Source organism: Cherax quadricarinatus, chromosome 42 (genome assembly GCF_038502225.1).
Source record: "Cherax quadricarinatus isolate ZL_2023a chromosome 42, ASM3850222v1, whole genome shotgun sequence".
NCBI classification, from domain to species: Eukaryota; Metazoa; Arthropoda; class Malacostraca; order Decapoda; family Parastacidae; genus Cherax; species Cherax quadricarinatus.
Genome location: NC_091333.1, coordinates 20,504,445 through 20,530,760, shown reverse-complemented (window position 1 = coordinate 20,530,760; position 26,316 = coordinate 20,504,445). Strand labels below are relative to the sequence as shown.

General features: G+C 42.1%; 1 protein-coding gene across 4 annotated transcripts in view; it reads left to right on the top strand.

Moving 5' to 3' along the window:
- LOC128706052 (uncharacterized) overlaps positions 1 to 26,316 on the top strand; it is a 964,931-nt gene that overhangs the window by 330,659 nt on the left and 607,956 nt on the right. For 2 of the 4 annotated variants that reach the window (XM_070093398.1, XM_070093400.1), the window contains exons 5-6: positions 1,704 to 1,910; positions 10,504 to 10,560. In XM_070093398.1, coding sequence (XP_069949499.1) covers positions 1,704 to 1,910; positions 10,504 to 10,560 — 264 coding nt within the window. The remainder of the gene's footprint in view (positions 1 to 1,703; positions 1,911 to 10,503; positions 10,561 to 26,316) is intronic. The other 2 variants (XM_070093399.1, XM_070093402.1) reach the window with 2 other exon arrangements.

The following is a 26,316-nucleotide window of genomic DNA, read 5'->3' as shown; positions in this document are numbered from 1 at the left end:
GAATATTATCATATCTTTCCTGGTTCTTCTACCTTCCGGTGTCGTTCGATTCAATTTCGTTAATCTCTCTTCGTAGCTCATGCACCTTAGTTCTGTAACAAGTCTCACTGCATACGTCTGAACTTTCTTCAATTTCTTAATATGCTTTCTCTGGTGTGGGTTTCATACTAGTGCTACATTCTCCAAGATGGGCCTGACATACGTTGTATAAAGAGCCAAGAATGACTCTGTGGAGAATGATGAAAGCCAATCTTTAGATTTGCCAAACGAGTATTGGCTGTAGAAGTTATTCGGCTGATGTGAGATTCACCCCTAGGTCTTTTTCTGTGAGTGGAGTCTTCAGTGTCTGTCCCCCAAGTCTATACTCTGTGTGCGGTCTTCTTGCCCCCTTTCCCAGTCTTCATAACCTTGCATTTGCTTCGTAACCTTGCATTTGGAATGTCATTCACATAAACCAGAAACAGTACTGGTCCTAATGCTAATTAGTCTTCCCATTTCTAACATCTTTTCCCTAACAATCACTCCCTGTTTCCTTCCACCGCAGCATGTTCCCTGTTATTCGTACCTTCATCCCAGTTTTTTTTTCTAAATCTTGTAGGGAATAGTATCAAATGTCTTCTTGCCGTCTAAGGAAATGCAATCTACTCATCCCTCTCTCTCATATCTCGTATCTCTTGTCTTGTCATGGAACTCCAACAGATTGATAAGACAAGATTTGCCATCTCTGAACCCGTGCTGGTTGTTGTTTTGAGATAACTTCTCTCCGTGTGATCTACCACACTACTGATAATCTTCTCCATTATCTTCCATGGTATGCTTATCAGAAAATTTGTGTCTGTGGTTTAATGATCTTTGTCTCCTTCCTTGAATATAGAGACTACATTCTGTGTCTTCCAGATTTCTGGCAACTGTACGGTGTCCGTTGACTGGTTGTAGATCATAGTGGTTCAGAGTGTTCTTGCTCCCTCTAGCAGGGTCCATAGTGGTACCTTCTCAGGTTCTGTTGCCTTGGGTGTGTCCAGGTCCGTCAGAAGTTCCTTCACGTCTCCCACCTGTTGTGTGTGTCAGCCAGTACCTGTCAGTGTGACCTGTTCCCTAGGCTTTTGGCATTGCCTGTTTCCACTGAGAACACTTCTTCATATTGTTTGATCAACACTTTGCAGACTTGCCATTTCTCATGAGCTCTCCGCCTTCCTCCTTCAGGTGAATTACCTTTTTTTTTTACTGTAGTCTTGCTTCATTTTGTAACTGTGTGGTATCTGGTGATGTGTGAAGGTAACTGGTAGTGTCTGGTGATGTGTGAAGGTAACTGGTAGTGTCTGGTGATGTGTGAAGGTAGCTGGTGGTGTCTGGTGATGTGTGAAGGTAGCTGGTGGTGTCTGGTGATGTGTGAAGGTAGCTGGTGGTGTCTGGTGATGTGTGAAGGTAGCTGGTGGTGTCTGGTGATGTGTGAAGGTAGCTGGTGGTGTCTGGTGATGTGTGAAGGTAGCTGGTGGTGTCGGGTGATGTGTGAAGGTAGCTGGTGGTGTCTGGTGATGTGTGAAGGTAGCTGGTGGTACGCTAACTATTTAGACACAATAACACAGATATCATAACACGAACTGTGGGAGAAGAGAGTATAGAGGAGCAGTGAGTGTAGTGTCCTGCCCTGCCCTGCCCCTGCCCTGCATGTGTTATAACCCTGCATGCCCTGGTGGTCCCAGCAGAACTACGGCGAGGCTGGAGTGAGCACCACGCCCCTGGTCATGCTGCCCGGTTACTCCTCCCCCGCCTCCTCCCGTGGTTCCCACTCCACGCACTCTCACTCCAGCAGCCACTCTAATGCCGCCTTCGTCTCCGCCTCTGCCCCCGGCACGCCTGGCTCTTCCGGGCCCGTCCGGGACTCAGGACTTCAGGAGGCCATCGAGAGGGTAAGTCATTCCCTGACGTAGCAAGCATGCTTCACCCTATACACCTCTCTTTCCTACATCACAGTGTGCCCTTTATTACTAGTATGGATGTACATATATAAATTCGTGTAAAAATAACACAGTAAAAATAGGAAATAAACATGAACGCTTTCTGGTGTTTACACATCATTCTCTGAAGATATATGTAAGCACATGAAAGCGCTCAGGTTTCATCTCCTCTTTTCACTGAGATAATTTTGCATATTGGCAATTACATGTTTTACAGTAATTTCTTCCATATAATCTCGTAAGGAGACAGAAGGAAATACATAGAGACATGGGACCTGTATATTTACGCATCCTAACGAGACGTTCTGTAGCAGGTAGAGTACAGAGGAGGAAAGTCAACTTTATATAAGAGGATGCCCCTCACCCTGGTTGGTATTATTTACTCGAAGAAAAAGCAGGGACCAGCAAGCTCGAGATTCGTCTCTTTGTTCTGTTGAACAATTTGACATCAGAGTTTTAGCATTGATTTCTTCTTTTATCTTTTATCTCATTACTTTAACTCGGCGTCGGAAGAAACATTGGGAACAATACATTTTGGGCAGAGATGCAGGATTTTAAGGCAAAAATAGGGATTGTTTCTGGTTCTCAATTCCTTCAGATATATTGAGGTCAGTGCTGCTTCAAAAATTCTGTTCAGCAGTACAGTTAGATTTTTGGGTAATGTTTGTGGCTTCCCACTGAGGAGTATGGTCTCATGTGTAGTTTTTCTGACCGTCTTTGTACCTTACCTGCTGAAGAAGACCTCAGTATAAGGCTCAGACGTACAACGCTCACCTTGCTGCTTTTGATCTGCGTATGTATGAGTTCATAATTTATGTATGCATATAAACTTTACTGTTTCTATAAACTTTACTGTTGAATTTGAGGAAAATAACTCTTTGCCTTTACTAGATGTTTTAATTATTAAGGGTAATAATGATTTCAAATTTAAAATTTACAGAAAACCTACAAATAACTGTTCCTATGTACACTATTATTCTGTACACTATTATTATTCTGTTTTCTCATCAATGTTTTTGAGATCTTTGTTCATTTGTAGTCCTGAGTTCATAGATGAAGAAATATTCAAAATTTATGAAATAGGTAATGATTTGAAATACCCAAGAAACGTAATTGATAAATCTTTTAAAATTGCTAGAAATACTTCAACAAAAAATATGTTGGTTCTCCCTTACCAGGAAAACTTGGTTGATATGCCTTCTCTTCTTAAGACTTTTAATATCAAGGTTGTATTTAAAAATCTTGATACAGTAAAAAAAAATTTTGATAAAGAATTCCCTCCAAAATGCTGACGGATGTGTCTATAAGATTCCTTGTAAAATTTGCGATAAAGTTTATTACGGTCAAACTATTAAAAGTCTCGAACTTAGATTAAAACGACATAAATATAGCATTAGAACTGGACAAGATTCCAATGCTCTATTTATTCATGTGAGAGATTTTAATCATCCAACCGATTTTCAAAAAGATGAGAAAGTTGTATCAAGCAAGTCCATGGTTGACAGGAATATAATTGAAACTTGTTTCATAAAAAGCAGTTTTGAAAATAATAGGAATATTTCCTGTGGTTTATATAAATTAGATCCATTAATAATTAATAAAATTTGGGAAGAATTTAATAATACATTGGACAAATAATAAATCTTAATTTTTGAGTAGAATATTTTGTTAGTTGAATGTCGTGAAGCTGTCTAGTTGGGCCAGCGGGCCTGCTGCAGTGTTCCTCCTTTCTTATGAGTCGGATGTCGTCGCACGTCAGGTGTTGCTTTGTTGTGGGATGTGATGGTGAGGTGTGGTCTAGACCCTTTATATGCCTTCCTTTGATGTATTACTTTTATAGCTCCTTGATAATGTGAGAAGTCACGAAAGCACTTGGAATTTCACTACTCTTTCACAGTGTGTAAATATGTAAGCAAACACTATGACAAATTTATTAGAAAACGTTTCAGTCCTGGGACCTTGATGACTTCTAACATACAGAGGTTAAAAGACAGTATATATAGGCGGAGAGTGAGGTGTGAGTGACACATGGTGACCTGAGCGAGGTGTGAGTAACACATGGTGACCTGAGCAAGGTGTGAATGACGCATGGTGACCTGAAGAATGCCATATTGGGATGAGGACGGGTAGACGATGAGATCATGTGACTCCTGTGTTGCTGGGTAGGTGTGCTTTGCCTGGTTGAATATCATGTTTGCTAATGTTTTAGAAGTTTTGTAGCTTCCAGCGTTACGCTCTATGGTGTCGGTGACAGCGATTAGCGAGGCTTTTAGACAACGTTGACGTCTAAGGTATTGTTCAATGAGAACGAGTTGTGCCTCATACTAGGTCATCAAATGCCCAGTGGAGTCCCTGTGGAGGACACAGGCGTACCTTAAGTCGTCTCTGCTGCTGATATTTTGATGCTCGTTCAGGCGGACCGCAAGATCTCTGCCTGTTTCGCCTACATATTTCTTGGGACAGTATCCACAGGGATGGTGTAGACGTCTGTTGTGGAAGTTAGAGGTGTGGGGCTGAGTTTCGTAGTGAGGTCTTTGATAGACAATGTGTTCAAAGCGTAAATATGAAAATATCAATCACTTTACTTTAATAAACACAAACTTGGTGAGCAGTTGTCCTCTGTATTATGAAATGTGTTTATTACTGAACATTATCTATATTAAAATAAAACATTTTTATATCCACTCCACATAAATTAGGAACAACCAGAATGAGGAAAATTTTTAACCAGTTTGGTTAAATATTGATGTGAAGAATTTGATCACAATGATTCAATACTAAATGTCCCACCAACGTACTAATTCATAAAAGAGGTGGACACAGCAAATTAAAATCGAACTTGCTAAAAAGAAAATGAGAAAACCCGGAATCATACCTTGCACACATGCAACTATGAATTTCACGAAATTCAAAGTTGCACCAGAGGGGCCAGACTTCCCAGCCTATATGCGGCCAAACTCTTTTTCCAAAATGGCAAAAAAGTCAACTTCATTGCACGTGTGATAATTACCAATATGAATTACCATTGAATGGAAGAAAATATAACTATTTAGCTCTGCTAGAATACTGTCTTCCATTCAGTGTATACATTCCATTCAGATAGAATAATGTATTAATCCCGCTCCTGAACGTGGTAAAACAACACGTGTTATTTAGCTAAGCTCACCTGAAGACCGAGCTCCAACTACGACACACAGAAGGTCCGGTCAGACCGTGAGCCGCCAGTTGAGTAGCCCTGCCATAGAGCGCAACACTGGAAGCTACAAAACTTCTAAAACATTAGCATACATGATAATCAACCAGACAAAGCACCACCTGCCCAGCAACACAGGAGTCACATGATCTCATCGTCTACCCGTCCTCATCCCAATATGGCATTCTTCAGGTCACTATGCGTCACTCACACCTCGCTCAGGTCACCTTGTGTCACTCACACCTCACTCAGGTCACCATGCATCACTCACACCTCACTCAGGTCACCATGCGTCACTCACACCTCACTCAGGTCACCATGCGTCACTCACACCTCACTCAGGTCACCATGCATCACTCACACCTCACTCAGGTCACCATGCATCACTCACACCTCACTCAGGTCACCATGCATCACTCACACCTCACTCAGGTCACCATGCATCACTCACACCTCACTCAGGTCACCATGCGTCACTCACACCTCACTCAGGTCACCATGCATCACTCACACCTCACTCAGGTCACCATGCATCACTCACACCTCACTCAGGTCACCATGCATCACTCACACCTCACTCAGGTCACCATGCGTCACTCACACCTCACTCAGGTCACCATGCATCACTCACACCTCACTCAGGTCACCATGCATCACTCACACCTCACTCAGGTCACCATGCGTCACTCACACCTCACTCAGGTCACCATGCATCACTCACACCTCACTCAGGTCACCATGCATCACTCACACCTCACTCAGGTCACCATGCATCACTCACACCTCACTCAGGTCATCATGCATCACTCACACCTCACTCAGGTCACCATGCATCACTCACACCTCACTCAGGTCACCATGCGTCACTCACACCTCACTCAGGTCACCATGCGTCACTCACACCTCACTCAGGTCACCATGCATCACTCACACCTCACTCAGGTCACCATGCGTCACTCACACCTCACTCAGGTCATCATGCGTCACTCACACCTCACTCTTCGCCTATATATACTGTCTTTTAACCTCTGTGTGTTAGAAGTGATCAAGGTCTCAGGACCGAAACGTTTTCTAATAAATATGTCCTAGTGTTTGCTTAAGTGTTTTTGTAGACCAACTTGTCGGTATTTATTACCAGGATTTATAACATATATATATACATATATATATATATATATATATATATATATATATATATATATATATATATATATATATATATATATATATATATATATATGTGTGTGTGTGTGTGTGTGTCGTGCCGAATAGGCAGAACTTGCGATCTTGGCTTAAATAGCAACGCTCATCTTGCCGTATAGGACAAGTGAAAATTTGTGTATGCAATAATTTAGCCAAAATCATTCTGAACCTAACGAAAAAAAATATATTTCACTGTGCTTGTTTAGTATTAAATTATTGTAAACAAATCTAAAATATATTTAGTTAGGTTAGGCTAAAATAAATTTTTCTTGTTATAATAAGGTTAGGTAAGTTTTCTAAGATTCTTTTGGTGCAAAATTAAATTTTTTTACGTTATCATTAATGAAAAAAATATATCTTTAAACGTATAAGAGAAAATTTTAGAAAGGACTTAATTTTAAATGAGTTCTTGCTAATTGACCGGTTTTACATATTCGGCACGACATATATATATATATATATATATATATATATATATATATATATATATATATATATATATATATATATATATATATATATATATATATATATATATGCAAAACAACCACTGTGAAAGAATAGAGAAATTTCAAGCGCTTTCGTGACTACTCACATTATCAAGGAACTATGTAGTTCCTTGATAATGTGAGTAGTCACGAAAGCGCTTGGAATTTCTCTATTCTTTCAGAGTGGTTGTTTTGCATATTCTGAAATCACTTATTTACTGTGATCTTATTGCATATATATATATATATATATATATATATATATATATATATATATATATATATATATATATATATATATATATATATATATATATATATTCAACAAGTCAGCCGTCTCCCACCGAGGCAGGGTGACCCAAAAAGAAAGAAAAGGCCCCCCAAAAATGCTTTCATCACCATTCAACACTTTCACCTCATACCTAATCACTGTTTTTGCAGAGGCGCCCAGATACAACAGTTTAGAAGCATATACAAATATATATCCCTCCAAACTGCCAATATCCCAAACCCCTTCTTTAAAATGCAGGCATTGTATTTCCCATTTCCAGTACTCAAGTCCGGCTATATAAAAATAACCGGTTTCCCTGAATCCCTTCACTATATATTACCCTGCTCACACTCCAACAGCTCGTAAGGTCCCAAAAACCATTCGTCTCCATTCACTCCTATCTAACACGCTCATGCACGCTTGCTGGAAGTCCAAGCCCCTCGCCCACAAAACCTCCTTTACCCCTCCCCCTTTCCAACCTTTTCGAGGACGACCCCTACCCCGCCTTCCTTCCCCTACAGATTTATACGCTCTCCATGTCATTCTACTTTGATCTGTTCTCTCTAAATGACCAAACCACCTCAACAACCCCTCTTCAACCCTCTGACTAATACTTTTATTAACTCCACACTCTGAATTCTTTGCATAATATATACACCACACATTGCCCTCAGTTAGGACATCTCCACTGCCTCCAACCGCCTCCACGCTGCAGCATTTACAACCCAAGTTTCACACCCATATAAGAGTGTTGGTACCACTACACATTCATGCATTCCCTTCTTTGCCTCCATAGATAACGTTTTTTGTCTCCACGGATACCTCAACGCACCACTCACCAAGTTTCCTTCAGTTCTGTGGTTAACCTCATCCTTCATAAACCCATCCGCTGACACGTCAACTCCCAAATATCTGAAAAAAATCACTTCTTCCATATTCCCTCTCTCCAATGTGATATCCATTTTTTCTTTATCTAAATCATTTGATACCCTCATCAACTTACTCTTATCTATGTTCACTTTCAACTTTCTACCTTTACACACACTCCCAAACTCATCCACTAACCTTTGCAACTTTTCTTTAGAATCTCCCATAAGAACAGTATCATCAGCAAAAAGTGACTGTGACAACTTCCATTTTGTATTTGATTCCCTATAATTTAATCCCACCTCTCTCTCCAACACTCTTGCATTTACTTCTTTTACAACCCCATCTATAAATATATTAAACAACCATGGTGACATTACACATCCCTGTCTAAGACCTACTTTTACCGGGAAGTAGTCTCCCTCTCTTCTACACACCCTAACCTGAGCCTCACTATCCTCATAAAAGCTCTTTACAGTATTTAGTAACTTTCTACCTGCTCCATACATTTGCAACATCTTCCACATTGCTCCCCTATCCACTATCATATGCCTTTTCTAAATCCATAAATGCAATAAAAACTTCCCTACCTTTCTCTAAATACTGTTCACATATATGCTTCAATGTAAACACTTGATCTACACATCCCCTTCTCTCTTTCATACATTTACTAAACAAAAATACCAACCACTCCAACACTATATCCCCCTGCTTTTAACATTTCTGTCATGATCCTGTCAGTTCCAGCTGCTTTACTCCCTTTCATTCTACGTAATGCCTCACGCACCTCCACCACACTCACATCCTGTTCTTCTTCACTCCTAAAAGATGGTATACCTCCCTGGCCAGAGAATTAAATTACCGCCTCCCTTTCTTCGTCGACATTTAAAAGTTCCTCAAAATATTCCCTCCATCTACTCAATACCTCCAGCTCCCCATCTACTAACTCCACTACTCTGTTTTTAACTGACAAATCCATTCGTTTCCTAGGCTTTCTTAACTTGTTTATCTCACTCCAAAATTTGTTCTTGTTTTCGTCAAAATTTCTTTAGAGTACCTCTCCCACTCTATCATCTGCTCTCCTTTTGCACTCTCTCGCCACTCTCTTCACTTTTCAAAAGAAAATAATATGAATATTGTTTTTGTGTTATACAAACTGGATTCCTTTATACTTAATAAAATCTGGGAAGAATTTAGGATACATTAGACAAGTTAAATTCTTCATGTTTTGCTAGACTATAACTGTGTTTCACTTACATCATCATAAAAAGTCTTCTTGTTGATTTTTTTATTTTTACAGCTCCTTGATAATGTGATAAATCACGAAAACGCTTGGAATTCTACTATTTATCATAGTATTTGCTCTGCATATTTTGATATCAACTGTATACTGTGTTCAGAATTGCATATATATATATATATATATATATATATATATATATATATATATATATATATATATATATATATATATATATATATATATATATGTCGTGCCGAATAGGCAGAACTTGCGATCGTGGCTTAAATAGCAACGCTCATCTTGCCATATAGGACAAGTGAAAATTCGTGTATGCAATAATTTCGCCAAAATCATTCTGAACCTAACGAAAAAAAAATATATTTCACTGTGTTTGTTTAATATTAAATTATTGTAAACAAATCTAAAATATATTTAGTTGGGTTAGACTAAAATAAATTGTTCTTGTTATAATAAGGTTAGGTAAGTTTTCTAAGATTCTTTTGGATCAAAATTAAAAATTTCTGCATTAACATTAATGAAAAAAATATATATTTAAACGTATAAGAGAAAATTTTAGAAAGGACTTAATTTTGAATGAGTTCTTGCTAACTGACCAGTTTTACATATTCGGCACGACATATATATGTCGTGCCGAATATGTAAAACTGGTCAATTAGCAAGAACTCATTTAAAATAAAGTCTTTTCTAAAATTTTCTCTTATACGTTTAAATATATATTTTTTTCATTAATATTGATGTAAAAATTTATAATTTTACACCAAAAGAATCTTAGAAAACTTACCTAACCTTATTATAACAAGAACAATTTATTTTAGCCAAACCCAACTAAATATATTTTAGATTTGTTTACAATAACTTAATACTAAACAAACACAGTGAAATATATTTTTTTCGTTAGGTTCAGAATGATTTTGGCGAAATTATTGCATACACAAATTTTCACTTGTCCTATATGGCAAGATGAACGTTGCTATTTAAGCCAAGATCGCAAGTTCTGCCTATTAGGCACGACATATATATATATATATATATATATATATATATATATATATATATATAAATTGAAAATATTTGTTTTAATCTTTCTATTCATTATATAAAGGTTGATATTTTAATATAAACTTTACACGCACCCATTTTAAATGTTTATTCATTGCATCCCACTAACAGTTTAAGAGAGCTCTTGTGTTTATTTCCCTGGATATAAGTAGATGCTGTTGATACTACTGCTTCGCTTAGTGGTTATTCTTATATTTCAGCTGAAGGAGCAAGAGATGCAGAGAAGACGAGAGGAACAGTTTAGAGAACACGAGCAGGTTAGTAGTGAGAGTGTATTGTCTCTTCAGTGTCATCTTTCATTGGATAAGAATTCTTCCGCTTAAGTGAAACTTTGTAAAATATTTAGAATTTGTCTCAAGCTGACGGTTATGTTGTATGGCGGTGATGTTGCCTACAGGATGTCTGTAAAATATGGAACACAATTTTGCTAAGTTTCTTACGTTTAAGCTCGCGTTTGGTAACATTTTCAGCCGTGTACTGTTTCTCCATCCTTCAGCTGGACTTTTTTTTTAATCACTGAGAACGTTAAGTATTACTATTATCACTTAACAAGGCCTGAGGCACTGCTGACACACTAAGAATAAATTAACAGTGCGTTTATATCTGAACGTGATAACGCCGACAGTGACTAACACAAAGATACTTAAAATTTCACTGCCAAGCACCCCATTCCAAACAAGAGTCCGCACACCCCGCCCCATCAACTTGGTCACTCACATTTAATACGTGTACAATGGCATCATCTTGACGCACGTACATATCCCTCATTATACAAACTTAGTGTGTTTACAGCTGTATATTTCATACAGCCATTGTTTGGATAGTTTAGGAATATAAATGATAAAGCAAAATAATGAAGATTATGTAAATAAAAAAATGAGAGGAGTTCTTAACTGGTACAAGTTTCCTCGTAAATTAGCTTTATTAAGCACATCAAATGAAACAAAAAAATGACATCTTACATCCAGGCCAGGTAGTTATGTACTAGGACATCCAGCCCAGGTAGTCATGTGCTAGGACATTCAGGCCAGGTAGTCATGTACTAGGACATCCAGGCCAGGTAGTCATGTACTAGGACATCCAGGCCAGGTAGTCATGTACTAGGACATTCAGGCCAGGTAGTCATGTACTAGGACATCCAGGCCAGGTAGTTATGTACTAGGACATCCAGGCCAGGTAGTCATGTACTAGGACATTCAGGCCAGGTAGTCATGTACTAGGACATCCAGGCCAGGTAGTTATGTACTAGGACATCCAGGCCAGGTAGTCATGTACTAGGACATCCAGGCCAGGTAGTCATGTACTAGGACATCCAGGCCAGGTAGTTATGTACTAGGACATCCAGGCCAGGTAGTTATGTACTAGGACATCCAGGCCAGGTAGTCATGTACTAGGACATTCAGGCCAGGTAGTCATGTACTAGGACATCCAGGCCAGGTAGTTATGTACTAGGACATCCAGGCCAGGTAGTCATGTACTAGGACATTCAGGCCAGGTAGTCATGTACTAGGACATCCAGGCCAGGTAGTCATGTACTAGGACATCCAGGCCAGGTAGTCATGTACTAGGGCATCCAGGCGAGGTAGTCATGTACTAGGACATCCAGGCCAGGTAGTCATGTACTAGGACATTCAGGCCAGGTAGTCATGTACTAGGACATCCAGGCCAGGTAGTCATGTACTAGGACATCCAGGCCAGGTAGTCATGTACTAGGACATCCAGGCCAGGTAGTCATGTACTAGGGCATCCAGGCGAGGTAGTCATGTACTAGGACATCCAGGCCAGGTAGTCATGTACTAGGACATTCAGGCCAGGTAGTCATGTACTAGGACATCCAGGCCAGGTAGTCATGTACTAGGACATCCAGGCCAGGTAGTCATGTACTAGGACATCCAGGCCAGGTAGTCATGTACTAGGACATCCAGGCCAGGTAGTCATGTAATAGGACATCCAGGCCAGGTAGTCATGTACTAGGACATCCAGGCCAGGTAGTCATGTACTAGGAAATCCAGGCCAGGTAGTCATGTACTAGGACATCCAGGCCAGGTAGTCATGTACTAGGACATCCAGGCCAGGTAGTCATGTACTAGGACATCCAGGCCAGGTAGTCATGTACTAGGACATCCAGGCCAGGTAGTCATGTACTAGGACATCCAGGCCAGGTAGTCATGTACTAGGACATCCAGGCCAGGTAGTCATGTACTAGGACATCCAGGCCAGGTAGTCATGTACTAGGAAATCCAGGCCAGGTAGTCATGTACTAGAACATCCAGGCCAGGTAGTCATGTAATAGGACATCCAGGCCAGGTAGTCATGTACTAGGGCATCCAGGCGAGGTAGTCATGTACTAGGACATCCAGGCCAGGTAGTCATGTAATAGGACATCCAGGCCAGGTAGTCATGTAATAGGACATCCAGGCCAGGTAGTCATGTAATAGGACATCCAGGCCAGGTAGTCATATACTTGGATGTGCATAGTTAGTGTCTAGGTGTGAGTGTGTGAGTGTTATTAACTGTTGTATCAACCAGATCACTGTTCTCTCTGCTCTCAGTCACCCGTCTTCATTGTTTAAAATATATAACCACTCGCCTGTATGTGGTTGCAAGGGTTGACTCACAGCTCTTGGCTCTGCCTCTTCGCCCGTCTGGCTTCGATAGCTTTGTTGCACCTCTTCTTAAAGCTACATATTAATCTTCTCTCTACCATTTCACTCTCCAGTTCGTTTCACTTCCATTTCAGTCTCCAGTTTGTTCCACTTCCTGACTAAAGTTGAAGAAATAATTCCTAACATCCCTATGACTCATCTGAATTTTTATCTTCCAACTATAACTTCGTTTTCTTGTTTCCCATCTCTTAACATTCTCTCCCTGTTTATTTTTTCAATTTTTTCTCAGTATTTTGAACGTTATCATATTCCGTCTGGCTTTCTGTCCTCCATTGTCATCAGGTTGAGTCCCCGGCTTAACGTCTCCTCATAGGACATACCCCTTAGCTCCGGGAATATTCTTGTTGCAAACCTCTAAACTTGACCACGTGTGAGGTTAGTTTCTTGATATACTTGACCACGTGTGTGTTCAATTGCTTGATATACTTGACCACGTGTGTGTTCAATTTCTTGATATACTTGACCACGTGTGTGTTCAATTTCTTGATATACTTGACCACGTGTGTGTTCCATACTGGTGCTGGATACTCCAATATGGACCTGACGTACACGCAGTGTTCAGCGTCATGAATGATTTCTTATTTAGATGTCTAAAAGCTAGTGTTAGATTAGCCAGGTGAACATTTGCTGCAGCAGTTATCAGGTTGATGTTTGCCTCAAGTGATATACTTGGTATGATATTAACTCCAAGGTGAGGTTTGCAGTGTGTACTCAACTAATTGTGGTTGCAGGGGTCGAGACTCAGCTCCTGGCCCCGCCTCTTCACTGAACGCTACTAGGTCCTCTCTCTCCCTGCTGCATGAGCTTTATCATACCTCGTCTTAAAGCTATGTATGGTTCCTGCCTCCACTACATCACTTGCTAGACTATTCTACTTCCTGACAACTCTTTGACTGAAGAAATACTTCCTAACATCCCTTTGACTCGTCTGAATCTCCAGCTTCCAATTGTGGCCCCTTGTTTCTGTGTCCCCTCTCTGGAACATCCTGTCTCTGTCCACTTTTTCTATTCCACGCAGTATTTTGTATGTCGTTATCATGTCTCCTCAAACCCTTCTGTCCTCCAGTGTCGTCAGGCCGATTTCCCTCGACCTTTCTTTGAAGGACATTCCCCTGAGCTCCGGAACTAACCTTGTTGCAAACCTTTGCACTTTCTCTAATTTCTTGACATGTTTGACCAGGTGTGGGTTCCGAACTGGTGCTGTATACTCCAGTATAGGCCTGACGTACACAGTGTACAGTGTCTTGAATGATTCCTTACTAAGGTGTCGGAACGCTATTCTCAGGTTTGCCAGGCGCCCATATGCTGCAGCAGTTATCTGGTTGATGTGTGGTTCCGGAGACATGCTCGGTGTTATGCTCACCCCAAGATCTTTCTCCTTGATTGAGGTTTGCAGTCTTTGGCCAACTAACTTCTATTTTGCTTGCGGTCTTCTTTGCCCTTCCCCAGTCTTCATGACTTTGCATTTGGCGGGGTTGATTTCGAGAAGCCAGTTGCTGGACCACGTGTTCAGTCTGTCCAGGTCTCTTTGTAGTCCTGCCTGATCTTCATCAGATTTAATTCTCATCATTGTATGTATGTACATACGAATGAATGTACGTTTGTTTGTATGTATGCATATATATATATGAATGTACGTTTGTATGTGTTATGTACTCACCTATGTGTGTGTGTGTTTGTCGTTCCTTGTGCGTAATGTTTTGGTCCATGTTGAGTTCATGAACTTCGTGTGTGTGTGCTCACCTACTTTTACTCACCTATTTGTGGTTGCAGGGGTCGATTCATAGCTCCTGGCCCCTCCTCTTCACTGATTGCTACTGGGTCCTCTCTCTCCCTGCTCCATGAGCTTTATCAAACCTCGCCTCCTCTACATCACTCATTAGGCTATTCCAATGCCTGACAACTCAATGACTGAAGAAATACTTCCTAACATTCCTTTGACTCATCTGAGTCTTCAATTTCCAATTGTGACCCCTTGTTTCTGTGTCCCTTCTCTGGAACATCCTGTCTTTGTCTACCTTGTCAATTCCTCGCATTAATGTATATGTTATTATCATGTCTCCCCTGACCCTCCTGTCCTCCAATGTCGTCAGATGTGTGTGTGTCTGTGTATACTCACCTAGTTGTACTCACCTAGTTGAGGTTGCGGGGGTCGAGTCCGAGCTCCTGGCCCCGCCTCTTCACTGATCGCTACTAGGTCATTCTCCCTGAACCGTGAGCTTTATCATACCTCTGCTTAAAGCTATGTATGGATCCTGCCTTCACTACATCGCTTCCCAAACTATTCCACTTACTGACTACTCTGTGGCTGAAGAAATACTGTGTGTGTGTGTGTGTGTGTGTGTGTGTGTGTGCGCACACACGCTTAGTGTCGTCAGGTCAATTTCCCTTAACCTTTCTTCATAGGACAATCCCCTTAGCTCTGGGGCTAGTCTTGTTGCAAACCTTTATGTGTGTGTCCTTCCCTGTGCGTTAGCCTCGTGTGTGTGTGTCCTCCCCTGTACGTAAGCCGCGCGTGTGTGTCCTCCCCTGTACGTGAATCTAGTGTGTGTGTCCTCCCCTGTACGTGAACCTCGTGTGTGTGTGTGTGTGTGTGTGTGTGTGTGTGTGTCCTCTCCTGTACGTGAACCTCGTGTGTGTGTCCTCCCCTGTTCGTGAACCTCGTGTGTGTGTGTGTATGTTTTATGTCCTCGACCTTGTAAGGTTAGCCTGGTCAGGGTCACAGTTATATCCGTTCAGTCACGTCAATAATAGCAGCAGCAGCTCCCTCACGTTCTCTTTCATTCACGTCTCACTGTGTACATCAGTTTTCTATGATGCCACAACGGTAGAGGACGAGCTCCATTTAGCGGTATCTCAAGCAGACTATTTTTCCTCTATTACCCTGGCGATGACGACCACACTGAGAAACCTTGATCTGCATTATGGTAATATAAACATTGATTTATCTTAAGTGTAGAGAATAAAAAGGGTGATTATATTCATAATTATGAAAGTGGTAAGAGGAGAGGGTGTAAAGGAAGGTTGTGGTATAGTTGACAAGGCCAGCGTCTAACCTTGACAGTGGCCAGGGTGAAGCCGTCAGTCTCAAGGCTGTACCCCCTCTCCCCTCCACACACACCTTACTGAAGCTCGTTTTAAGTGTACTACTCTCTATTATTTGCAACACCACAGCTTGGTGAAGGTCACTTCACGTGTACTATTCAACACTTGCAACACCACAGCTTGGTGAAGGTCACTTCACGTGTACTATTCAACACTTGCAACACCACAGCTTGGTGAAGGTCACTTCACGTGTACTATTCAACACTTGCAACACCACAGCTTGGTGAAGGTCACTTCACGTGTACTATTCAACACTTGCAACACCACAGCTTGGTGAAGGTCACTTCACGTGTACTATTCAACACTTGCAACACCACAGCTTGGTGAAGGTCACTTCACGTGTACTATTCAACACTTGCAACACCACAGCTTGGTAAAGGTCACTTTACGTGTACTATTCAACACTTGCAACACCACAGCTTGGTGAAGGTCACTTCACGTGTACTATTCAACACTTGCAACACCACAGCTTGGTGAAGGTCACTTCACGTGTACTATTCAACACTTGCAACACCACAGCTTGGTAAAGGTCACTTCACGTGTACTATTCAACACTTGCAACACCACAGCTTGGTAAAGGTCACTTTACGTGTACTATTCAACACTTGCAACACCACAGCTTGGTGAAGGTCACTTCACGTGTACTATTCAACACTTGCAACACCACAGCTTGGTAAAGGTCACTTTACGTGTACTATTCAACACTTGCAACACCACAGCTTGGTGAAGGTCACTTCACGTGTACTATTCAACACTTGCAACACCACAGCTTGGTGAAGGTCACTTCACGTGTACTATTCAACACTTGCAACACCACAGCTTGGTGAAGGTCACTTCACGTGTACTATTCAACACTTGCAACACCACAGCTTGGTAAAGGTCACTTCACGTGTACTATTCAACACTTGCAACACCACAGCTTGGTAAAGGTCACTTTACGTGTACTATTCAACACTTGCAACACCACAGCTTGGTGAAGGTCACTTCACGTGTACTATTCAACACTTGCAACACCACAGCTTGGTAAAGGTCACTTTACGTGTACTATTCAACACTTGCAACACCACAGCTTGGTGAAGGTCACTTCACGTGTACTATTCAACACTTGCAACACCACAGCTTGGTGAAGGTCACTTCACGTGTACTATTCAACACTTGCAACACCACAGCTTGGTAAAGGTCACTTTACGTGTACTATTCAACACTTGCAACACCACAGCTTGGTGAAGGTCACTTCACGTGTACTATTCAACACTTGCAACACCACAGCTTGGTGAAGGTCACTTCACGTGTACTATTCAACACTTGCAACACCACAGGTTTAAGAATAAAGTTGTTATAGTTTGCAAAGTGTCAACTATAATTATAATTTTACTCAACTAGGTAAGTACACGCTTCATCTAAATGACATTCCTGTGAGCAGTTTAACGTTTTTATTTCTACACTTGCACCTGGGGTTTCCCCAGTGACTGCTTGCTTATCTAGTGTCCTAGACTATTGCTGCTAGCACCCGCAGGCCTGCCTAATCAAACGCCAGTAATATTTCTTATATTTGCTGGTAGTAGCTAGTTGAAGAGTCTTGGACCGTGTATGTTGAGAGTTATCGGACTGTGTTTATGGCACCACTACAACTCTTCATTGTGTCTGCACTTTTTCTCTTATCTTTGCTTGGTTGGTTATTTAAGAGTGCAGTAAATGATCCCTTTATACTTTCTAGCTTCGACATCTCGCTTGTTTTAAGTGTAGATATGAATATTCTGAGCAGGTGTGTACAAGTGTTTTGACCACCACCATCACTGCCGTGCGGGCTCGAAACAGCGTATGCGGTCAGTGGCCCCATTAAACCCAACAACACCATCACTGCCGTGGCTTCTCTTGTTGTTAAAGTCTTCGTAATCCAGTCTATCAGGTTCCTGAGCCTGTTCATTTTTTTGTGGGTTAGGTCATCTGAGAATATTTGTTTACGTGTTTCCTCTATTCTATGACAAGATTTAACACTTTTGTATCTCATTTCAGCTCTTCGTTATATCAGTATTTTCTGAAAGAGCTGTAATTTGTCACCATTGAACATAATGTGGCTTCCCTTACTGCACACGAACATTGTGTTGACATGACTGTGGCTAGTCTGCTGTGAGACGCAACACAGGTGTCAATATAGTATCTTGTTCCACTAAACTTTTTGCTTTGTTAAGTCTGGATTCTATATTCATTTCAACGCTATGTGATCTGTTCAGGGTGTGGTGCCTACGTTGAAGTGCGTGTTGCTAGCACCAACAGCTTAGTTGTCGTTGATAAAAAAAAGTGCTATTTGGAAACTATTACGATTAAGTTTTGTTTGCGTAGCAGACTTTATCAAGTTTGATCGGACTTACCAAAACTTGCTGCACAGGCGAAACGTCGTCTTCATAAAGTTTCCAAAAGATATGCGTCGGTATTCTCATACCAACTGCTAGCACCAACGGTCTGATGGATTCAGCTGGAGCTACTGTTACATGGGAATTACAGTCTCAGGATAGCCTGACACCTAAAAAAAAAATAACGTTTTAATAAAGACATTTCCAGTATCACAGATCAGGTAACAAAGTTATTTATGTGATAGAAAATGAAAATGAAAGAAGGGATGAAATTTATCCTAACTTAAATCTAAGCACACATACGTTTATATATATATATATATATATATATATATATATATATATATATATATATATATATATATATATATATATGCAAGTAATTTGCAAGAGCAGGCGAAATATACAAACCCTGATCTCAGGCTGAAGGAGACTCGAACCTACGAACCTTAGAACAAGGTACGCAGTGCTATACCAAACTCACCACACTGGACCAATACCTTGGAGTCCAGCTTGCCCTAGACTTTGATCCAAGGCAGCCAGCTGGCTGCCTTGGATCAAAGTCTAGCGCAAGAGACAATGACTCTGGCTTCCGACCAGTTTGCCAAGTAATTGCAGTCTCTAAGGTGGCTGAAAATCTCATTTAATTCCTGGGCAGTCCCTATTGAATATTTGTGTTATGATATCCTAACATCTAAAGGTTTGCCAGTCTGTCCCACATAAGATAGGTTTCACCCATTATAACCAATTCTGTACAAACCAACAACACATTGTTGAGGAGAATTATTAATCAAGATGCATTTAACAGTCCGTAAATCCTTAAAAAACTATTTGTTTGTTAAATCCTTTTAGGGTATTTGGCAGGACAACTATATTCTTATTGTATGGGAGAACCAGCACATTCTTGATCTGTGGTGTGTGCTCATACATCCACTCTTATTCCAACCATGAGACAAAAGTAAAAAGGAAAGGAGTGTCTTACTCACCATATTTCTGAGAGCTTACCGATTATGCAGCCTTGAATTTCTTGATGAAATTAGGAAAATATTTGATATTGCCACGAAACTCTGGTACCCTAAGGAGTTCGTGGAAATAGCATTGCTGGCAGCTAGAAAACCTCGGCATAGGACTTAATCTAAGATAACACCTATGTATATATATATATATATATATGTGTGTGTGTGTGTACTCACCTATTTGTACTCACCTATTTGTGGTTGCAGGGGTCGAGTCCTAGCTCCTGGCCCCGCCTCTTCACCGGTTGCTACTAGACCCTCTCTCTCCCCGCTCCATGAGCTTTATCAAACCTCGTCTTAAAAGTGTGTATGGTTCCTGCCTCCACTACGTCATTTTCTAGGCTATTCCACTGCCTTACAACTCTATGACTGAAGAAATACTTCCTACTATCTCTCTGACTCATTTGTGTCTTCAACTTCCAATTGTGGCCTCTTGTTTCTGTGTCCCCTCCCTGGAACATCCTGTCCTTGTCCACCTTGTCTATTCCACGCAGTATTTTATATGTCGTTATCATGTCTCCCCTGACCCTCCTGTCCTCCAGTGTCGTCAGGCCGATTTCCCTTAATCTTTCTTCATAGGACATTCCCCTTAGCTCTGGAACTAACCTTGTTGCAAACCTTTGTACTTTCTCTAGTTTCTTGACGTGCTTTATCAAGTGCGGGTTCCAAACAGGTGCTGCATACTCCAGTATGGGCCTGACATACACGGTGTACAGTGTCTTGAATGATTCCTTACTAAGGTGTCGGAATGCTGTTCTCAGGTTTGCCAGGCGCCCATATGCTGCAGCAGTTATCTGATTGATGTGTGCTTCCGGAGACATGCTCGGTGTTATACTCACCCCAAGATCTTTCTCCTTGAGTGAGGTTTGCAGTCTTTGGCCACCTAGCCTATACTCTGTCTGTGGTCTTCTGTGCCCTTCCCCTATCTTCATGACTTTGCATTTGGCAGGATTAAATTCGAGAAGCCATTTGCTGGACCAGGTGTCCAGTCTGTCCAGGTCTCTTTGAAGTCCTGCCTGTGTGTGTGTGTGTGTGTGTGTGTGCGTGTGTGTGTGTGCGTGTGTGTGTGTGTGCAATAAAATGACAGTAAACAGGTGATATCACAATATACAGAACAGCCACTGTGAAAGAATTGCGAAATTGCAAGCGTTTTTGTGACTTCTCACGTTATCAAGACAATTGGAATTTCGCTATTCTTTCACAGTGGTTGTTCTGCATATTGTGATATCACCTGTTTACTGTCATTTTATTGCATATATATATATATATATATATATATATATATATATATATATATATATATATATATATATATATATGTATATATATATATGCATGCACACTATAAACACACACACACACACACACACATACACACACACACACACACACACACACACACACACACACACACACACACACACACACACACACACGTATATACTGACATATAGTTGAGGAGGGAGGGATGGCAACTTTGCTGGTGTGTCAGGGTCGCCCCGCATCCCGACCTACAAACTGTACTAGCAGGTCGCTGCAAGGTCGTGGCAGGTTCCTGGGGTGGCAAAGCTGCTGGGAGACCAGATGGCACTCCCCCTGCAGAAGGAAAGGGAGGGGGGCGACCCACTGCCTGGCTAAGCTTAGTGGCACAGGGTCAGTGGCCTTGGGTAATGCTGCCAAACTACACTCTCCCCCTTCATTCTTACCTGACTTCCCCCTCTCTCCCCCATCGCTCCTCCCCTCACTGCTACACCTCACCACTCTCCCTCACTCGTTTATGTTGAAAATATAAAATACCGACAGGTTGGACGTGAATGGTATACAATACCGACAAGATGAAAGTTACACACATATGCAACATCTGGGCATCTTTAGTTTAGACGTTTCGCCACCCAGTGGCTCTATCATTACAAATTCTAGGACATAATTTGAAGACAGTAGAACTATTTGCACAATATGAGGTAATCATACACCGTAGTCGTGAGGAATCTGGAGCACAGGCAAAAAAGCTGGCGCTTGTATACTGGCGCCAGGTGGAAAGGGGACGGGTAGCAGACGAAGGCATTGTCATTGGTAGGCGGGATTTCCCAGTGGAAGTAGGTCATGCCCGAGGAACGGGTTAGAAGTGAAGAAGGTTGAGGAGATGTCCTCTGAACCAAGATTCCATGGTGTTGCAGTTGCATGTACAACTTGTCAGACACTGCATATCAAGGAATCTTGGTTCAGAGGACATCTCCACAGCCTTCTTCACTTCTACTGGTCCGTTCCTTGGATATGACCTACTTCCAGTGGGAAATCCCGCCTACCAATGACAATGCCTTCGTTTGCTAACCATCCCCTTTTCACCTGACGCCAGTATATAAGCGCCAGCCTTCTTGTCTGTGCTCCAGATTCTTCACGACTACGATGCTCTTCACATCAACTCCAAGGCTGAGGGATTATTTACCTCATCTTTTGTATATAGTTCTACTGTCTTCAAATTGTCCTAGAATTTGTATTGATAAAGCCGCTGGATGGCAAAACGTCTACATTATTGAAACCCACCTGTTGCATGTGTGTCTGTCTGGATTGAATCCCAAATGATTACATTTGTCTAAGATTTCGTGGAGGAATTCTTCATTGGTGTATTGAGACTTTACAGAAGAAAAGCGAACGCACATGTCGACACAGATAGGCACATGAGGTGCCCAGTTGACACATGGAACAGTCTTTGAGCTGTTACAAGCCTCATCCAGACACCAGGTAATACTTCATACTAAATGTTCAAGTTCCTGGTTGGTTGCAAACACGATAACTCTGACGACTCAGGTCTCTTGTAATGAGGAAATACTGATTTTCTGGAGCTACCATAGTTTCCTGTCTGTCACTGAAATGTTCCAGTTCTCATAGGGAGTTGGATCCTTTCGTGATGTTTCTATGAACGGTGGAGTTAACGTTTCAGAGTCATTGTGACTAATGGTACAACGGACTTCAACATGTAGGTAGTTGACACGCAGCGTCTACAACAACATGTGCATGGCTCCCCATGGTAGCCAAACCACATGTCTGTATTTTGTTGTTCACTTTAGCTTCGTGTTGTCACACACAGATAACGACTATGTTAAGACTACTCAAGCCACAGTAATATATTATGATGACTTTCAAAGTGTTACTGTCACTTCACGTTGCAGTATAATATTTCCAGGTTGATAATATGTTCACTCGTACAACACTGTATGCGGCTTATGTCATTTTATTGAGAGAGAAAAAATTGTCTCTGAAGAAGTCTACTGTGTACGCGAAACGTTTCGGAATAAAGACACGTAACTGTTGCACACATGTCTTATCAACTTGTCGGTATTGTATACCATTATCAGGTTCTCAGTAAAATGCTATATACCGCATATTGTCTTATGAATATACTCGTCAGTATATAGTATCATACCATTGAGACAGATTCAGATTGCTAATCCCAGGAGAGTTAATATGCCAGGATTACCCCAGAAAGTTGGTAACCCAGGATAACCCCAGAAAGTTGGTAACCCAGGATAACCCCAGAAAGTTGGTAACCCAGGATAACCCCAGAAAGTTGATAACCCAGGATTACCCCAGAAAGTTGGTAACCCAGGATTACCCCAGAAAGTTGGTAACCCAGGATTACCCCAGAAAGTTGGTAACCCAGGATTACCCCAGAAAGTTGATAACCCAGGATAACCCCAGAAAGTTGGTAACCCAGGATTACCCCAGAAAGTTGATAACCCAGGATTACCCCAGAAAGTTGGTAACCCAGGATTACCCCAGAAAGTTGATAACCCAGGATAACCCCAGAAAGTTGGTAACCCAGGATTACCCCAGAAAGTTGGTAACCCAGGATAACCCCAGAAAGTTGATAACCCAGGATAACCCCAGAAAGTTGGTAACCCAGGATAACCCCAGAAAGTTGATAACCCACGATAACCCAAGAAAGTTGGTAACCCAGGATTACCCCAGAAAGTTGATAACCCAGGATAACCCCAGAAAGTTGGTAACCCAGGATTACCCCAGAAAGTTGATAACCCAGGATAACCCCTGAAAGTTGGTAACCCATGATAACCCCAGAAAGTTGATAACCCAGGATAACCCCAGAAAGTTGATAACCCAGGATAACCCCAGAAAGTTGGTAACCCAGGATAACCCCAAAAAGTTGGTAACCCAGGATAACCCCAGAAAGTTGGTAACCCAGGATAACCCCAGAAAGTTGATAACCCAGGATAACCACAGAAAGTTGGTAATCCAGGATATCCCCAGAAAGTTGGTAACCCAGGATAACCCCAGAAAGTTGATAACCCTGGATAACCCCAGAAAGTTGATAACCCAGGATAACCCCAGAAAGTTGATAACCCTGGATAACCACAGAAAGTTGGTAACCCAGGATAACCCCAGAAAGTTGATAACCCAGGATAACCCCAGAAATTTGGTAACACAGGATAACCCCAGAAAGTTGGTAACCCAGGATAACCCCAGAAAGTTGGTAACCCAGGATAACTCCAGAAAGTTGGTAACCCAGGGTAACCCCAGAAAGTTGGTAACCCAGGATAACCCCAGAAAGTTGGTAACCCAGGATATCCCCAGAAAGTTGGTAACCCAGGATAGCCCCAGAAAGTTGGTAACCCAGGATAACCCCAGAAAGTTGGTAACCCAAGGTAACCCCAGAAACTTGGTAACCTAGGATAACCCCAGAAAGTTGGTAACCCAGGATAGCCCCAGAAAGTTGGTAGCCCAGGGTAACCCCAGAAAGTTGGTAACCCAGGATAGCCCCAGAAAGTTGGTAACCCAGGATATCCCCAGAAAGTTGGTAACCCAGGATAGCCCCAGAAAGTTGGTAACCCAGGATAACCCCAGAAAGTTGGTAACCCAGGATAACCCCAGAAAGTTGGTAACCCAGGATAACCACAGAAAGTTGGTAACCCAGGGTAACCCCAGAAAGTTGGTAACCCAGGATAGCCCCAGAAAGTTGGTAACCCAGGATAGCCCCAGAAAGTTGGTAACCCAGGATAGCCCCAGAAAGTTGGTAACCCAGGATAACCCCAGAAAGTTGATAATCCAGGATAACCCCAGAAAGTTGGTAACCCAGGATAGCCCCAGAAAGTTGGTAACCCAGGGTAACCCCAGAAAGTTGGTAACCCAGGTTAGTCCCAGAAAGTTGGTAACCCAGGATAACCCCAGAAAGTTGGTAACCCAGGATAACCCCAGAAAGTTGGTAACCCAGGATAACCCCAGTAAGTTGGTAACCCAGGATAACCCCAGAAAGTTGGTAACCCAGGATAACCCCAGAAAGTTGGTAACCCAGGATAACTCCAGAAAGTTGGTAACCCAGGATAGCCCCAGAAAGTTGGTAACCCAGGGTAACCCCAGAAAGTTGGTAACCCAGGATAGCCCCAGAAAGTTGGTAACCCAGGATAACCCCAGAAAGTTGGTAACCCAAGATAACCCCAGAAAGTTGGTAACCCAGGATAGCCCCAGAAAGTTGGTAACCCAGGATAACCCCAGAAAGTTGATAACCCAGGATAACCCCAGAAAATTGGTAACCCAGAATAACCCCAGAAAGTTGGTAATCCAGGATATCCCCAGAAAGTTGGTAACCCAGGGTAACCCCAGAAAGTTGGTAACACAGGATAGCCCCAGAAAGTTGGTAATCCAGGATAGCCTCAGAAAGTTGATAAGCCAGGATAGCCCCAGAAAGTTGGTAACCCAGGATAACCCCAAAAAGTTGGTAACCCAGGATAGCCCCAGAAAGTTGGTAACCCAGGATAGCCCCAGAAAGTTGGTAACCCAGGATAACCCCAAAAAGTTGGTAACCCAGGATAGCCCCAGAAAGTTGGTAACCCAGGATAACCCCAAAAAGTTGGTAACCCAGGATAGCCCCAGAAAGTTGGTAACCCAGGATAGCCCCAGAAAGTTGGTAACCCAGGATAGCCCCGGAAAGTTTGTAACCCAGGATAACCCCAGAAAGTTGGTAACCCAGGATAACCCCAGAAAGTTGGTAACCCAGGATAACCCCAGAAAGTTGGTAACCCAGGATAACTCCAGAAGTTGGTAATGCAGGATAACCCCAGAAAGTTAGTAACCCAGGATAACCCCAGAAAGTTGGTAACCCAGGATAACCCCAGAAAGTTGGTAACCCAGGATAACCCCAGAAAGTTGGTAACCCAGGATAACCCCAGAAAGTTGGTAACCCAGGATAACCCCAGAAAGTTGATAACCCAGGATAACCCCAGAAAGTTGGTAACCCAAGATAACCCCAGAAAGTTGGTAACCCAGGATAGCCCCAGAAAGTTGGTAACCCAGGATAACCCCAGAAAGTTGATAACCCAGGATAACCCCAGAAAATTGGTAACCCAGAATAACCCCAGAAAGTTGGTAATCCAGGATATCCCCAGAAAGTTGGTAACCCAGGGTAACCCCAGAAAGTTGGTAACACAGGATAGCCCCAGAAAGTTGGTAATCCAGGATAGCCTCAGAAAGTTGATAAGCCAGGATAGCCCCAGAAAGTTGGTAACCCAGGATAACCCCAAAAAGTTGGTAACCCAGGATAACCCCAGAAAGTTGGTAACCCAGGATAGACCCAGAAAGTTGGTAACCCAGGATAACCCCAAAAAGTTGGTAACTCAGGATAGCCCCAGAAAGTTGGTAACCCAGGATAACCCCAAAAAGTTGGTAACCCAGGATAGCCCCAGAAAGTTGGTAACCCAGGATAGCCCCAGAAAGTTGGTAACCCAGGATAGCCCCGGAAAGTTTGTAACCCAGGATAACCCCAGAAAGTTGGTAACCCAGGATAACCCCAGAAAGTTGGTAACCCAGGATAACCCCAGAAAGTTGGTAACCCAGGATAACTCCAGAAGTTGGTAATGCAG